Here is a 15,168-nt window from a genome sequence, read left to right as displayed (position 1 = left end):
CCACCACCCATCTCAAAATAATTCTCTCATCAAAACGCTATACCACAGAGCCCATGGCATTTTTGACCAACACCACCTGGCCGGTGAATTAAGACATGTATATCGGGCCCTCAGGATGAACGGATACTCTGACCGCACCATCCGCCAAGCTGTTTCTCCCACCATACAGAAACGGCCACATGAAACTCCGACCAAAACTATCACGTTACCATACATAGCAGGCGTGACCAAAAAGATCTCCAAAATTCTAAACAAACATAAGATCCAAGTCCGATTCAGTACAGTGCATAAAATCCGTGATCTGATTCCATCTGTGAAGGATGTCGTTCCTGACTTAGAGTATCCTGGAGTCTACAAACTGAGTTGCAGTTGTGGTGATTGCTACATTGGAGAAACGAAACGTCATGTTTCTGATCGTGTCCGCGAGCACAAGTCAGATCTGAAACATGGCAGAACTGATTCTTCGGCCGTTGCCGATCATTGCTACAACTCTGTGGGCTCTCATGAAATTGTCTTTTCTGAGACCAAGGTGCTCTGCAAACCTCCTGGCTACCATCAAAGGTTTGTACACGAAGCCATACAAATATACAAACACGGACATAATTTCAACCGTGATGATGGTTACAAACTGAGTAATCATTGGAAAGATGTGATTAACCATGCAAAAAAGATTTAACTACACTTATTTGGACCATCTTATTTGACAGACAATTATTACGGGTTACTGATAGACAGCCAGTTTTGTTTTACCAGTTTTAGTTTTTCTTTTTTCACACTTTTGTTATGTAGGCTAGGCGTAGTCACAAACCGCACCTCTCCATAACAAAGGCTCAGTCTTTTGTTATGCAGTCAATTCTTAGTCTTAAGCCTCACCTTACCATATTAATGAAAAGTGTGCCGTTCCTGGCCCTTCCCCCCTCAACCATTATATATACGGAGTGGTATCTCTTGTAATCTCTCATTTACTTGATACAGCTGTCGTGACTGTGACGGTTCCACTTGAAGACGGAAGCTTGTGTTGCCTCCGAAACGTCGTGATTTTTATTTTATTTTACTTTTAGTAATTGTAATTTTTTTTTACCTACGTGACTTTACCGAAAAAACCTAAGAAGGCTGACATCAAGTTTGTAGTGCAGCACACTAACCGTTGCACCACCGCTCTCACTGCACTTTAACACCTTCAGAGGTGCCCTAATTGATGACGTATCCTTCACAAGCAGTGGCTTGAGTCTGCAATTTCAGGGGCTCTTCCTTTACCTTTCCTCCACTTTCTCAGGAGCGTAACGAGACGACACGGACAGAGGCCGGCGTGTCGCGTGACGCCGATGTCGTGACTGGGATATCCGACCTCTTCAGGTGATGGTCATAATGGTGGTGGTGTTGATAGTGGTGGTGATGAATATCTGAACCTGTCTTGGGCCTCCCCTTGGTCGGCTCGGCCTCAAATGAATACCTGGTGCAGTGTGTAAACATTGCCACTGAGGAGGTCAAAGGCAGCCCGGCGTGGTTTTATCCACCCACCCCCTCATGTGCCGTGCCGGCCTCCATAGGTGCTACTCGCTAACAATTGCCTCAGCATTCTATTAAGGCTATACGGGGGATCTTTGTATTTGGTGGGCCCAACCTCGGTCAGCAGCTCCACTGGGCGCACCGTGACCGCAGAGATCTCCTGTTCGACTCCACCTCCCGACCCTCCAGAATCATCTGATGCGTGGTGGGCTAAAGTGGGAGGTAACTCCCACTTAAATGCTGGCGAATGGTACGAGAGGTTTATTTATTACTAGCGGGAAGTGCCCGGCGTTGCCCGGGGGAAAAATATATTTCAAAACTTCTTTTAAAAACATAACATATACATTTCTAAGCTATTATGAAAGATCAGCGTGCCGTTTGTCCATTTGTCCGTCAACAATATTATAAGAGGCTTGCAGAATTTCGATTTAAAGCTTTCGTGACTGCAGGGATTCATCTTCTTCATTCTTTCGGTAAAGTCACGTAGAAGGGAAATAATAAAAATTAAACATAAAATACAATTCTCACGGCGTTTCGGCCACAACGCAAGCAGCCGTCCTCAGGTGAAGAACAGGTGTGTCGGAAAGACAGCGTCTGAATGAACACCACCAAGCTTGGCAGCGTATATTTAAGCTGGGTTGGAGGGGGAAGGGCGCCTTGACAAAGGCATTTGCATATCAAGAGGAATGTAGCATATTTATGGGAAATGCAGATATGGGATTAGTCACTACTTGTGGAATGCGTAGGAGGTAGGGGGGGTTTCAAAGTCATATTATGCCCGTGCATTGTGCAGGAATAGCAGCATCAAAGGGAGGAATTAGGGTTAGCAGTAATAAAGGGAAGGAATTTTAATAATAAGGAGCTGCAGCAGCTAAACCACCATGTAAAAAACTAAAATATAAACTACATCAGTATCATCAATATACTAAATATACTCCCAATAAGCTGAGCTACTAACAGTAAGTCATACATTACATCTTCTTGGTTCTTTCGGTAAAGTCACGTAGAATGGAAATAATAAAATAATAAAAATGAAACATAAGATAATTCTCACGACGTTTCGGCCACAACACAAGCAGCCGTCCTCAGGTGAAGAACAGGTCTGTCAGAAAGACAGCGTCGAAATGAACACCACCAGGCTTGGCAGCGTATATTTAAGCTGGGTTGGAGGGGGAAGAGCGCCTTGACAAAGGAATTTGCATATCAAGAGGAATTTAGCATATTTATGGAAAATGCAGGTATGTGATTAGTACTACTTATGCCCGTGCATTTTGCAGGATTAGCAGCATCAAAGGGAGGGGATATGGGAAATGCAGGTATGTGATTAGTACTACTTATGCCCGTGCATTATGCAGGATTAGCAGCAAAGGGAGGGGATAGGGGTAGCATTAATAAAGGGAAGGAGTGTTAATAATATGTAGCTGCAGTACCTAAAACCACCACGTAAACAAAGTATAAACTACATAGTATCATCAGTATACTAAATACACTCTACAATAAAGCTGAGTTACTAACAGTAAGTAATACGTTACAATTCTACGTCGTAAAAAAAATATATGCTTCCATCTAAACTTTATTTTCTTACATCAAACGAGTCTACACCGTACTATATACTGCCATAGACAAACCCAATGTTAAATTATATACTGTATTGCTATAAACCACCCTAAACCTTATACATTGTATTATACAGTATGTATTATTCTACCCACCCTAATGTATATCACACTGCTGTATATTCACTATACAATTACGATACTATATATTACTTTGTACATTGTATTAAGCATATAATTTTTTAATACTATTTGTTATTATACACTGTACCATTGACCGTCGTATGAAAGATACTAAGAGGAAGCATCGAAATATGTCAATGGGAGAGAAGTGAGGGAAACTTGCAGCGGAGCAAAGAATCCATTCCCTGCAAAGAATACAATGCCAGTGAGTGGAACGCGGTCTGAAAGTCACCGTAAACAATCAGTTAAGATCTGAAATGGTTTATTACGTTCTTTCAATGATTGCTGAGCCAGAATCCATCTTCTCGGTTGAAATTGTCTCCGTGTTTGTATATGTCGATCGCCTCATGAACGAATTTTTCATGGGAGCCAGATGGCTTGCAGAGAACCTCTTTCTTGGAGAAGTCAATGTCATGTGAGCCCACTGAATTGTAACAGTGATCTGCCACGGCTGAGGTGTTTGTCCTACCGTGTTTCAGGTCTGCTTTATGTTCACGGATGCGGTCCGAGACATGTCGTTTGGTTTCTCCAATGTAACTGCTACCACAGAGGCAACTTAGTTTGTAGACGCCAGGGTACTGTATGTCTGGAACCACATCTTTTAAAGACGGGACCAGATCACGGATTTTATGTACTGTGTTGAATCGGACCTGGATCTTGTGTTTAATCAGGATTTTGGAGATCTTTTTTGTGACCCCAGCAATGTAGGGTAAGGTGATGGTTTTGAAAGGCTCCTCAACAGGATCCTTCTTGATGGTTGGAGTGATGGCTTTGCGGATTGTGTAGTCGGAGTAACCATTAGCCTTAAGAGCTTGGCGTACGTGCTTGAGTTCACTGGCAATGTGTTCCTGGTCAGAGATGCATTGGGCTCTATGGTGTAGAGTCTTGATGAGGGAATTCTTCTGGGATGGATGGTGGTGGGAATCCGGTTTTAGGTAAGCATCCGTATGGGTGGCTTTTCTGTAGACAGAGTGGCTCATTGAACCATCAGGTCTCCTTTTAATTAGGACATCCAAAAAGGGTAGCTTGCCATCTTTTTCGACTTCCATGGTGAATCTGATGGCTGGGTGTATGGAATTGATGTGGTCGAGGAATTGGTCTAGAGCAGGCCGGCCATGTGGCCAGATGACAAATGTGTCATCTACATACCTCTTCCATAAGGTCGAGCATAGAGTGGCAGTCTGGATGGCGTCAGTCTCAAATTTCTCCATGATAGGGGGGAGTGTCTCACCAGGGGGGGTACCTCAGTATTCAGTCCTTGATGAACCAAGTCTTCAATGATTGCGATGGTGTCACGTACAGGAACTTTGGTGAATAAGGAAACCACATCAAAACTGACAAGCAGGTCGTCTGGGGACAGGGAAATTCCCTTTATTGTCGATACCAGGTCAGTAGAGTTTAGTACCGCAGAGGTGGTTTTTCCAGTGAAAGGCCGCAGGATTTCAGACAAAAAACGAGCCAGTTTGTAGGTGGGGGAGTTGATAGTAGAGACAATGGGACGAAGGGGTGTATCTTCTTTATGTATCTTTGGCAAGCCATATAATCTTGGTGGCCTGGCTGCAGAAGGTTTCAACGAGAACTGTTTGGTTTGATCAATTAATGCGGTTGAATCAGGAATGATTCTGTTGGTTTTAATGACGAGGCTGTTGGTGGGGTCTCTTTTTATTTTTGTATCGCTGCCATCGTTGAGTGGTTCTGGCCTTACTGTTAGTAGCTCAGCTTATTGGAGAGTATTTTTAGTATATTGATGATACTGATGTAGTTTATATTTTAGTTTTTTACGTGGTGGTTTAGCTGCTGCAGCTCCTTACTATTAAAATTATTTCCCTTTATTACTGCTAACCCTACTTCCTCCCTTTGTTGCTGCTAATCTTACATAATGCACGGGCATAATATGATTTTGAAACCCCCCCCACCTCCTACACATTCCACAAGTAGTGAGTAATCCCATATCTGCATTTCCCATAAATATGCTGAATTTATCTTGATATGCAAATTGCTTTGTCAAGGCGCCCTTCCCCCTCCAACCCAGCTAAATATACGCTGCCAAGCGTGGTGGTGCTCATTCAGACGCTGTCTTTCCGACAGACCTGTTCTTCACCTGAGGACGTCTGCTTGAGTTGTGGCCGAAACGTCGTGAGAATTGTTTTTTATTACGTGTTATTTTTATTATTTCCCTTCTACGTGACTTTACCGAAAGAACCAAGAAGAGGCTTGCAGAAGTCCAAAAAGTTATAGAAAGTAGGGGGTAAATGGTTGATCTAAAAGGTTCCCGAAAATTGTTGACCCCCCACCCCTCAAAAAATATGTTTACCCCCGCGTAGGCTAAACACCCTACATTCACTAGAGTGAGTAGTATCCAGTGACTATAGTAGTATCTGACTCTACAGTAGTATCTTCTGACTATAGTAGTATCTATTTACTCTTTAGTAGTATCTACTGACTCTATAGTAGTATCTGCTGACTAGTTTTATCTACTGACTGTACAGTAGTATCTACTGAGCCCAGTAGTAGCTACTCACTGTTTAGTAATATCTACTGACTAGTAACTACTGACCGTAGTAGTAGCTACTGACACTACAGTAGTATCTACCGACTCTATAGTAGTAACTACTAACTCCATAGTAGTATCTGCTGACTCGATAGTAGTGTAGAGAAGCTCCCACGGACGCACTCGGAGACGGAGGTAAGTTATGGGCTTTCGCCGAGGATTTATTAAAGCTGTTACAATAACACACAGCAGGGTACACAACTCCCAGGGGCTAGGGGTCCTACTCTGAGTCCGGGTCCCTGCCGGCTAGCTCCGGTCTCTCTCTCTCGTGTCGGATCGGGGACTCTGCCGACTCCACCGACCGGAGAGATAAGCACCTCTATCGGCTACCACCGGCTTCTCCCCAGACTCACTACTCGATCCCTCTCTACCCCTGGTTCCCTCTTCACCCTTCTTACTCTACCCGTTCCCACAGTGACCCCGCTTACGTCACGGGGTATCCCTTAAGTACCCTAGGAGACGTGACGTCATCACACTGAACGGCACACCTGACGTCACGTCCCCATTTTACTCCTCTACAGTAGTATCCACTAACTATAGTAGTAACTACTAACTCGATAGCAGTATCTACTTACTCTATAGTTGGTATTACTGACTGCAGCAGTATATACTGACTGTAGTGGAATCTACTGACTGTAGTATTATCTACTGACTATAGTATCTACTGACCGTACGGTAGTATCTAATGACTAGAGTAGTATCTACCGACACTATAGCAGTAACTACTGACTGCAGAAGTATCTAATGACTTTAGTAGTACCTACTGAATCTATATTAGTATCTGCAGACTATAGGAGTACCTGCAGACTCTATAGTAGTATCTACTGACTATAGCAGTATCTACTGACTCTGTAGTAGCATCTACTGACTTGACAGTAGTATCTACCGACTTGACAGTAGTATCTACCGACTTTACAGTAGTATCTCCCGACTTTACAGTAGTATCTACCGACTCTACAGTAGTATCTACTGACTCAACAGTAGTATTTACCGACTTTACTGTCGTATCTCCCGACTTTACAGTAGTATCTACCGACTTTACAGTAGTATCTCCTGACTTTACAGTAGTATCTACCGACTCTACAGTAGTATCTACCGACTCTACAGTAGTATCTACCGACTCAACAGTATTTACCGACTTTACTGTCGTATCTCCCGACTTTACAGTAGTATCTACCGACTTTACAGTAGTATCTTCCGACTTTACAGTAGGATCTACCGATTCTACAGTAGTATCTACCGACTCTACAGTAGTATCTACCGACTCAACAGTAGTATTTACCGACTTTACAGTCGTATCTCCCGACTTGACAGTAGTATCTACCGACTTGACAGTAGTATCTACCGACTCTACAGTAGTATCTCCCGACTTTACAGTCGTATCTCCCGACTTTACAGTCGTATCTCCCAACTCTAAAGTAGCATCTCCCGACTCTGCAGTAGTATCTACCGACTCGACAGTAGTATCTACCGACTCTATAGTCGTATCTATCGACTTTATAGCAGTTAACTGCTACTTAACAGAGTGTCGTGGTGAGGCCTAGTCCCGTGCAGACCCCTCGGCCTCGCCTAGATTGCCCAGCCCGCCGAGGTAGCACCTTGGCAGGCTGGGGCTGGGCTGCTATAACCCCCCTCCCCCCCATCGCTCGCTCTACAGTAGCAGTAACTACAAACTTTACAGTCGTATCTACCTACTCTATAGTCATATATACCGACTCTATAATAGTATATATAAACTCTATAATAGTACTAACTTAACAGAGTGGTGTGGTGAGTCCTAGTAATGTGCAGAATCCCCGGCCTCGCCTAGATTGCTCAGCCGGCCGAGGTGGCACCTTGGCAGGCTGGGGCTGCGCTGCTACCCTCTCCCCGCCCGCTCTACAGTAGTAGCTACGGACTATAGTAGTAGTATCTACCGACTATATAGTAGTAAGTGCACACATTGGGGCGGGGGGGGAGAAGAGGACATCACACTTTGAAGAATTTACCTCAGCGTTGTGTGTACTTTTTTCTGCATTGTTGACGCGAATGAGAATTACCCCCACCGATCGCGTGTGTGCATTGCTAGGGGCAACCACGGTTCAACTTTCTTGAGCATGCGCAGATGCGTGCTTTGGCACGCGCTCAGCATAGTAATATAATAATTAATAGTAATAAATTGTTAAATTAACTACTTGAAAGTTGACCGGCGTGAAATATGAATAGCGCTGGCTCACCACGGGGCTGATCACGTGGTATCTGGGCAAGTTTCGTCCACAGACAGACAAAAAAATTACTTTTAATTCGATACAAAATCTACACATTACACAACACAACAATCATTAGCTTTGTTTGCTTGCGTTGAATGGAGGCACTCCCAGAAGGCCATGTGTCCGTATACTTCACGGCCAGAAGTCATGGTAGCCAGTGGTCAAGAATAGCGATGGAGTGAGAGCCAAAGCAGGGAATGCCTCCAAGAAAATTACGTCCCACCGCGGAGATGGAACGGTGATGGAATGATTCAATCTTCTCGTGCGGAGGGGGTAGATGGATAGTGTTGCATCGTGAAATTGGGAGAGCATAGAAAATAGCAATGGTGCGGGGGAGCTCGGTGGGGTTGGGGCGTCATTCAGCAGTGAATAGATTTTGGCCGATAATTTGAATTTTCAACAGGAATTGTCTGGAGTTCCTGTGGTTCCCCGAATACCACATTTCTCTGGACAACATCCGCACCATGAGCGTGGAAGAACTCAACGCTTTTCCACTGGTAAGAGGCGTTTCTGTGTAAGTCTCAATGTCTGCATCTCTGCTTGTTTCTGTGTGTATGTAAATCTGTGTCTATATGTGTCTCTAAGTGAGTATGTGTGTCTGTGAGTTTGTATCTATGTGAGTCTATCTCTCTGTAAATCTCTATCTCTGTGCGAGTCTGTGTGTCTTTATAAATGTATAGCTCTGTACGAATCTGTGCGGTGGTGATGGTGGTCATGACAATGGTGGTAGCGATGGTGGTGACCGTTGCTGCCTACAGTGCTAGAGGCAAGCGAGGCTGCACTGGCTGGGTCATGTAGCCTATATATGCCCAGCCACCGCATGCCCAAGCATTTCCTGTTTGGCCGGATAGATGGGGCTAAACGGGCAAGGCATGGGCTAGAGAAGATATGGACGTATGTGATCCAGAAGGATGTGGAGTTGATTGGACGTGCCGATGGCTGGTACCAGCAGTGTCCAGATCGGCGTCTGTGCGGTTCGTGAAGGATGCTGATGGGGAGTTGGAAGCCGTCATCCTCCAGCAATAACAAAGGGCAGAGGAGCGATGCTCAAAAGGAGCAGAGCGCCGGGCTGCTAAAACACAGAAAATTGATAGTGCATCTGTTAGTCAACTCATGACACCTGAGTGTTTCATGACCTTCTGCCAGCGGGCCTCAAGATGCAGATAACATGGCACATGCACTATGGTGACGTTACTGCCATTTAGTGGTGAACGGCGGTTGTTGTCGGTGGTTGTTGTGATGGTGTTGGAGATGGTGGTGGTCGTGATGATGATGGTGTTGGTGGTGATAATGGTAGTGGTGATGGTATCTATGGGACCCCTTTTTTCCATTATCAAGATATTACAAGATAGACAAGGCGAGCAGTACAAGGAAATTGCAAGTACCAAAGTATTCATAGCTCGGGTTAAACATTTGTCATAGTGGTGATGCAAGTCCATGGGTCTTACCATTTTTAAATCCTTTATATTAAGTTCGCATGCTTGCTTGCTTGCGTGCTTGCTTGCTTAGGACCGTGCAAATCTTTCAGTCGTTTTTTAACCCACTTCCCGTGATCCAATCGAGCTGACATTTTCCACACAGACTCGTTGTGCCAGACAATTATTGTTCGTGAAAAAAAAATTCCCAAAATTGTACACTTCTTAGGCAAAAAAAAATTATTTTACATATATTCAAATATAACTCATCGCTTTGGCTGAACGTCACAGTATAAGAGCCCAGAGCGTAACCCCTCCACAGGCCGTGGCGGAGTAGCGCAGTTGGTAGCGCCCTCGCTTCCCATGCCAAAAGTCGTGGGATCGATCCCCGCGTCCTCCACAGGCGAATATATTTTAAATCCTTTATATTAAGTTCGCTGCCACGCATATAAAGGATTTATAGTGAAAAACTTTGTTTTTACGGGTTATACTTATTCAGGCTGGTGTTGCGTACACCTTGTGCCACACAGAGACAACTGCTGCTGGGATTATGGGTGGTGGGGGGGACAGTAGGTTCTCCCAGGCTAATCTGCAGCAGCGCATTTAAATGCTCGAGATGACCTATGAGTGATATAAGGTGATTATTGCCTCATCTATCAATAAAGAGCCTTTACATCCTTCTTTCCCTCTTGTTTGTGCCCACATCTCCTTTGGTGCTCTGTGTTGCTTGGCTTGCGACAGGTGCAGCTGTTGCAGATGTACCAGCAGAGGATGTTTCAAATTATGGAGCAGGTGGTGGTGCAGAACCAGCAGCACCTTGAGGAGCAGCTATGCTGCTTCCGCGAGAAAGTGCGAGTGCTTAGAAGCGTCATGGTGAAGGTGCGTGTACATGGTGGAAGTGTTTACCCAGTCTACCGTGGGCTCGCCTCCCTATCAACGCGAGACAAGGAATGGTGGTGGTGGCTTATGCCCCCACTGAAGATAAACATCAGTGGAGGGATGCAGGCAAGGCCAAGGATTTGGGTATTCTTGGCCACGGTCACGCCCTCTTTCTCTATGCTTGCGAAACCTGGTTCCCCCTAATGGAACATCTGCGCCGGTTAGAAACATTCAGGCTAGCCTGCCTACGATCCATCCTGGAACTAGGTTATATTCTGTGAGGAGCTCACAAATCTTTGGAAGATGTGGACACATTGCCATAGGTGAGCTCCTCCAGCAGGCAAGGCTGCATTGGCTGGGGCACGTAACCCGCATGCCAAGCCACTGCATACCCAAACAGCTTTTATTTGGCCAGATATAGGGGGCTAAATGGGCGCGGTACAGGCTAGAGAAGAGATGGACTGATGTGGTACAAGAGGATATGGGGCTGAGTGGATTTTATGATGACTGGTTCCAGCGGTGTCAAGATCAGCCTCTGTGGATGATACTCATAAAGAACGCTACTGGGCAGTTGGAGGCAGTCACCCTCCAGCAACAACGGAGGGCAGAGGAGCAACACTTGCAACAACGAGCTTAGTGCCGAGTAGCTAAAACACAGCGATTTAGCACAGTAGGGGGCACAGGTGGTGCATCCGCCAGTCATTTCAGTAAACCCGTGGCACCTGGGTCTGTCCCTTGACCTGCCAGCGGGCCTTTGACACTTCATGTGGCCGTAAAGTGCACCTACAACAACTGCCATTCACCACTTAGTGGTGAATGGCAGTTGTTATCTACGTGACTTTACCGAAAGACCCAAAGAATATGGTGAATGGCAGTTGTTGATTTTTACTTGTCGTGATTGCTCACCCAGAACAGCTTTGCGGAGTCTCATTTAGCAGACGGGTCCTGCTGAGTGTTTAGCAGTTTGGGGGGGTGGTGGGTGAGCGATCATTGCAGGTGCTGCGCTTAATTTCAATCCAATAATTGCCGTGGTGTATCCTTGTGTTGTTTTGACTTTTGCGACGTTGGCGCAGCGGCTTAACTTTTACCGAGTGCCGTCACGGCATCTTTCACGACCACTGCGAACTAAACAGACGGCGCGGTGGTAGCGTTAATACGCACCGCCATGGTATTAACCGGGGCGGCCTGTGGGATTTGAGCTGCGAATCTCTACCGTCGTACACCCTCCTCCTCTCCCTCTCACGCAGGACGAAAATCCCGTCGACAACACGGACGCCGGCACGGACGCCTTCTTCGCGCGACTGGTCGCAACCTATGCGCAGACGGCAGAATCCAAGCGGTCGAGCGATGACGCAGGGGGGAAGGATGACACGGGAGGGGGGGGGGAGGCCCACGCCCAGGAGGGCCCCCACACCGTGCTTTTCGCTGACTATGAGGAGGAGGGGCAGGAGAACGATGCTGCGTCCCCGCTCAGCCTGGGCCCACAGGACAGGCCCACGGTGGATGTGCAGACCCTGCAGGACGTGACGATGGATGTGCCGGTGGCGGAGTAGAAGGTCGTGGAGGTTCTGTTAGAGGAGATAGACCCCCTTCCCCTGCATAATTAGCCCTCCCACCCCCTCATACGATTAACATTTGTGCACTAGTAGCATCTAAATGCAAGCGGGTCTCCAAACACTTCAGAGGGGGGAAAGATTGTGTATATGCATAGCAAAATATAAATATACTCTTTGGTTTTTTCGGTAAAGTCACATAGTTAAAAATAAAAGAAAAAACAACTGAATTAAATCACGACGTTTCGGAGGCAACACATGCTTCCGTCTTCAGGTGGAACCGTCACAGCAAAATTACTTGATACAGTTATTTTTCTGTGACGGTTAAAAAGTGCCCGCGAGCACAAGTCAGATCTGAAACACAGCAGAACTGATTCTTCGGCCGTTGCCGATCATTGCTACAACTCGGTGGGCTCTCATGAAATTGTATTTTCTGAGACCAAGGTTCTCTGCAAACCTCCTGGCTACCATCAAAGGTTTGTACACGAAGCCATACAAATATACAAACACAGACATAATTTCAACCGTGATGACGGTTACAAACTGAGTAATCATTGGAAAGATGTGATTAACCATGCAAAAAAGATTTAACTACACTTATTTGCCAATCTTATTTGACAGACAACCATCACAGTTTTACCATGTCTAGTGGTGGTCTCCCTGTTACAGGTTGAGTCACAAACCGCACCTCTCCATAACAAAGGCTCAGCCTTTGTTATGCAGTCTATTCTTAGTCTTAAGCCTCACCTTACCATATTAATAAAAGTATGCGGCCCTTGCCCCACCACCTTCTCCAACCATTATATAAACGGAGTGGTAGCTTCTGCAATCTCTCATTTACTTGATACAGCTGTCGTGGCTGTGACGGTACCACCTGAAGACGGAAGCTTGTGTTGCCTCCGAAACGTCGTGATTTTTATATTATTTTACTTTTTAATGTTTTTTACCTACGTAACTTTACCGAAAAAACCTAAGAATATGAATCATTACAGTCACGAAAGCTTCAAATCGAGAATTAATTTTATTATTTTATTTTTAACTACGTGACTTTACCAAAAAACCCAAAACGTATGAATCCTTGCAGTCACGAAAACTTTAAATCTATATAAATATATATTACGATATATATGTACAGGAAAACTAATGGGGAGTTAAATCTTGACTTCAACCAGGGCAGGAATGGAGTTTATACTGGTTTGGAGTTGCAGAGACGTAGATAATTCCCAGGCTTGCACACATGCGTAGGGAGTGGTAAGTGTTAAGGTTAGCGCGCTGCACTTTGATCTCGGCATGTTCACAATGCATGGCTCACAGTGGAAGTGAAACATTTAGGCTGTAATCCGCCTGTACACTCGGCATGCTCACAATGTGTGGGAACTACAATTTATAATCTGGCTGTACTATAATGGGATAACTTGAGGTGATATGTTTAACATATAAAACATACTGGACATTAATGAACCAAAGCTAAGGGGAATTGTGAGGGTGGGATGAGTTATTACATGGCTACTTAATGCCACCCATCCACTCACCGCATCAACCATTCACTCGTCCACTCACCTGCTCACTCACCAGCCCACTCACCCGCTCAACCATTCACCCACACACCCGCTCACTCACCAGCTCAACCACTCACCCACCCACCCCACTCAGTCACCCGCTCAACCATTCACCCACCCAACCACTCACCCACTCAGCTGCTCACCCATGCACCCGCTCACCCGCTCACCCATGCACCCACTCAACCGCTTACTCACCCACTTATCCACTCATCCATTCATTCACTCACTCGCCCCATTCATTCACTCGCCCAATCACCCACTCACCCATCCAGCAATTCACTTACCCACTTATCTGTTGGCCTATCATGGCACACAGTGTGAGTGCAAGTGGTCAGCATTATGCCTGGAGGCTGTTATATCTTCAAAATCAATGTTAACCCATGAATCCACCTGTATATAATCTGTCTGGCTCCTGAAGACATTTATTTAAACAAAATTCAGGGAACACTAGCAAAGCGTGTTAATATAACTCTTGATTTTTGCGTATACATTTTGAGAAATGGACAAATTAATGTTCAATCGCAACTTAGAGGTGTGACTCCAGGCTCAGATTTCTCTTTAGCTGTTTTCGTATTCTGCCTTCATGCTTGTAAAAAGTTCCATAGGAAAAAAAATATAGTTTTATTTAAATCTACAAGTTTAATTGGGTTAATATGTATGTTGAACGTCTTTTGCATTTCTTTCGCACCGCACCGTGTGTGGCTAATTGAAGGATGCCGGGAATCAGTAAAACTTTACACTCACAGGCACAGTGAACAAGGTGGTGGTGTGGTCAACCATGCCTGGCCACCTTCATCTGCTCAACTGAGTAGCAATAAACCCGATGAAGGTCCACAATAAGTTCAGCTATCACTTTTCAATAATATTTGCCATCAGCAACAAACTGTCGGGTTCATAAGGGAGTGCATCAACAAGTGCACCACCGCACCCCACACATACACTTCCGTATGTATACATTTCACGCGGGTCGGTAACAATATAAATACAATGGCAATCATTCGCTTCTCATTGGATGTGATGCCGTTTTGACGTAAAACTTTTGTGACTGAAGGAATTAATATTCTTGGTTATTTCGGTAAAGTCAACGTAGATAGAAAATAAAAGAAATACAAATAATAAAGTTAAATAAATAATAAATTTCAAATTATACAAGCAAAAAACCCACGACGTTTCGATCGCAACACAAGTGGTCTTCATCAGGCGGAGAGAAAAGAGGGGGCAAGCCTCCAAATGCAACTCCTTATAAGGGCTTTCAAATTGAGCAAAGCTGTGCGGCGTAAATAGCATAGGTGGGGCAGCCAGCGCACATGTAAGAGCAAAGCACCAGAAGTACAAGTAAAGCGAGTGCGTTAGACAATGGGGGAGGGAGAGTATGGGGGGTAGAGCTGAAAGGCGAGGGCGCAGTCCAAGTGTTAAACAATGGAGGGAGGAAGAGGGTAGAGATGGGGGGGAGAGAAGGGAATAGAGGTGGGGAGGGGGCATTGCACCTCGCTACACCCATCCACACTGCTGACGGTAGAGGTTGACAAGAAAACAAATCAAGTCATGACCCAAAGTGGTTGATGACATCTTTCCAATGATTGTTGAGTTTAAAACCGTCGTCTCGGTTTAAATTGTGTCTGTATATATGGATGGCTTCGTGAAGTACCATCGTCCTAGATAAATCGATTTCGTGTGAGCCAGCCGCATTAAAGTAATGATCAGCCACGGC

The 15,168-nt window shown here is 45.3% G+C and overlaps 1 protein-coding gene across 1 annotated transcript in view; it reads left to right on the top strand.

Annotated features, from left to right (window-relative positions):
- LOC133356269 (ATPase MORC2-like) overlaps positions 1–12,012 on the top strand; it is a 102,861-nt gene extending 90,849 nt beyond the window's left edge. Inside the window, exons 21-24 of the mRNA XM_061573690.1 lie at positions 1,277–1,356; positions 8,452–8,545; positions 10,205–10,342; positions 11,590–12,012. Coding sequence (XP_061429674.1) covers positions 1,277–1,356; positions 8,452–8,545; positions 10,205–10,342; positions 11,590–11,895 — 618 coding nt within the window. The 3' untranslated portion in view covers positions 11,896–12,012. The remainder of the gene's footprint in view (positions 1–1,276; positions 1,357–8,451; positions 8,546–10,204; positions 10,343–11,589) is intronic.
- Positions 12,013–15,168: the final 3,156 nt, after the last annotated feature.

The sequence above is a fragment of the Lethenteron reissneri genome, chromosome 53 (assembly GCF_015708825.2).
Source record: "Lethenteron reissneri isolate LAM-NWPU_2019-01 chromosome 53, ASM1570882v1, whole genome shotgun sequence".
Lineage (NCBI taxonomy): Eukaryota > Metazoa > Chordata > Hyperoartia > Petromyzontiformes > Petromyzontidae > Lethenteron > Lethenteron reissneri.
The sequence above is the reverse complement of the archived record's forward strand: the minus strand, read 5'-3'. Positions and strand labels throughout refer to the sequence as shown.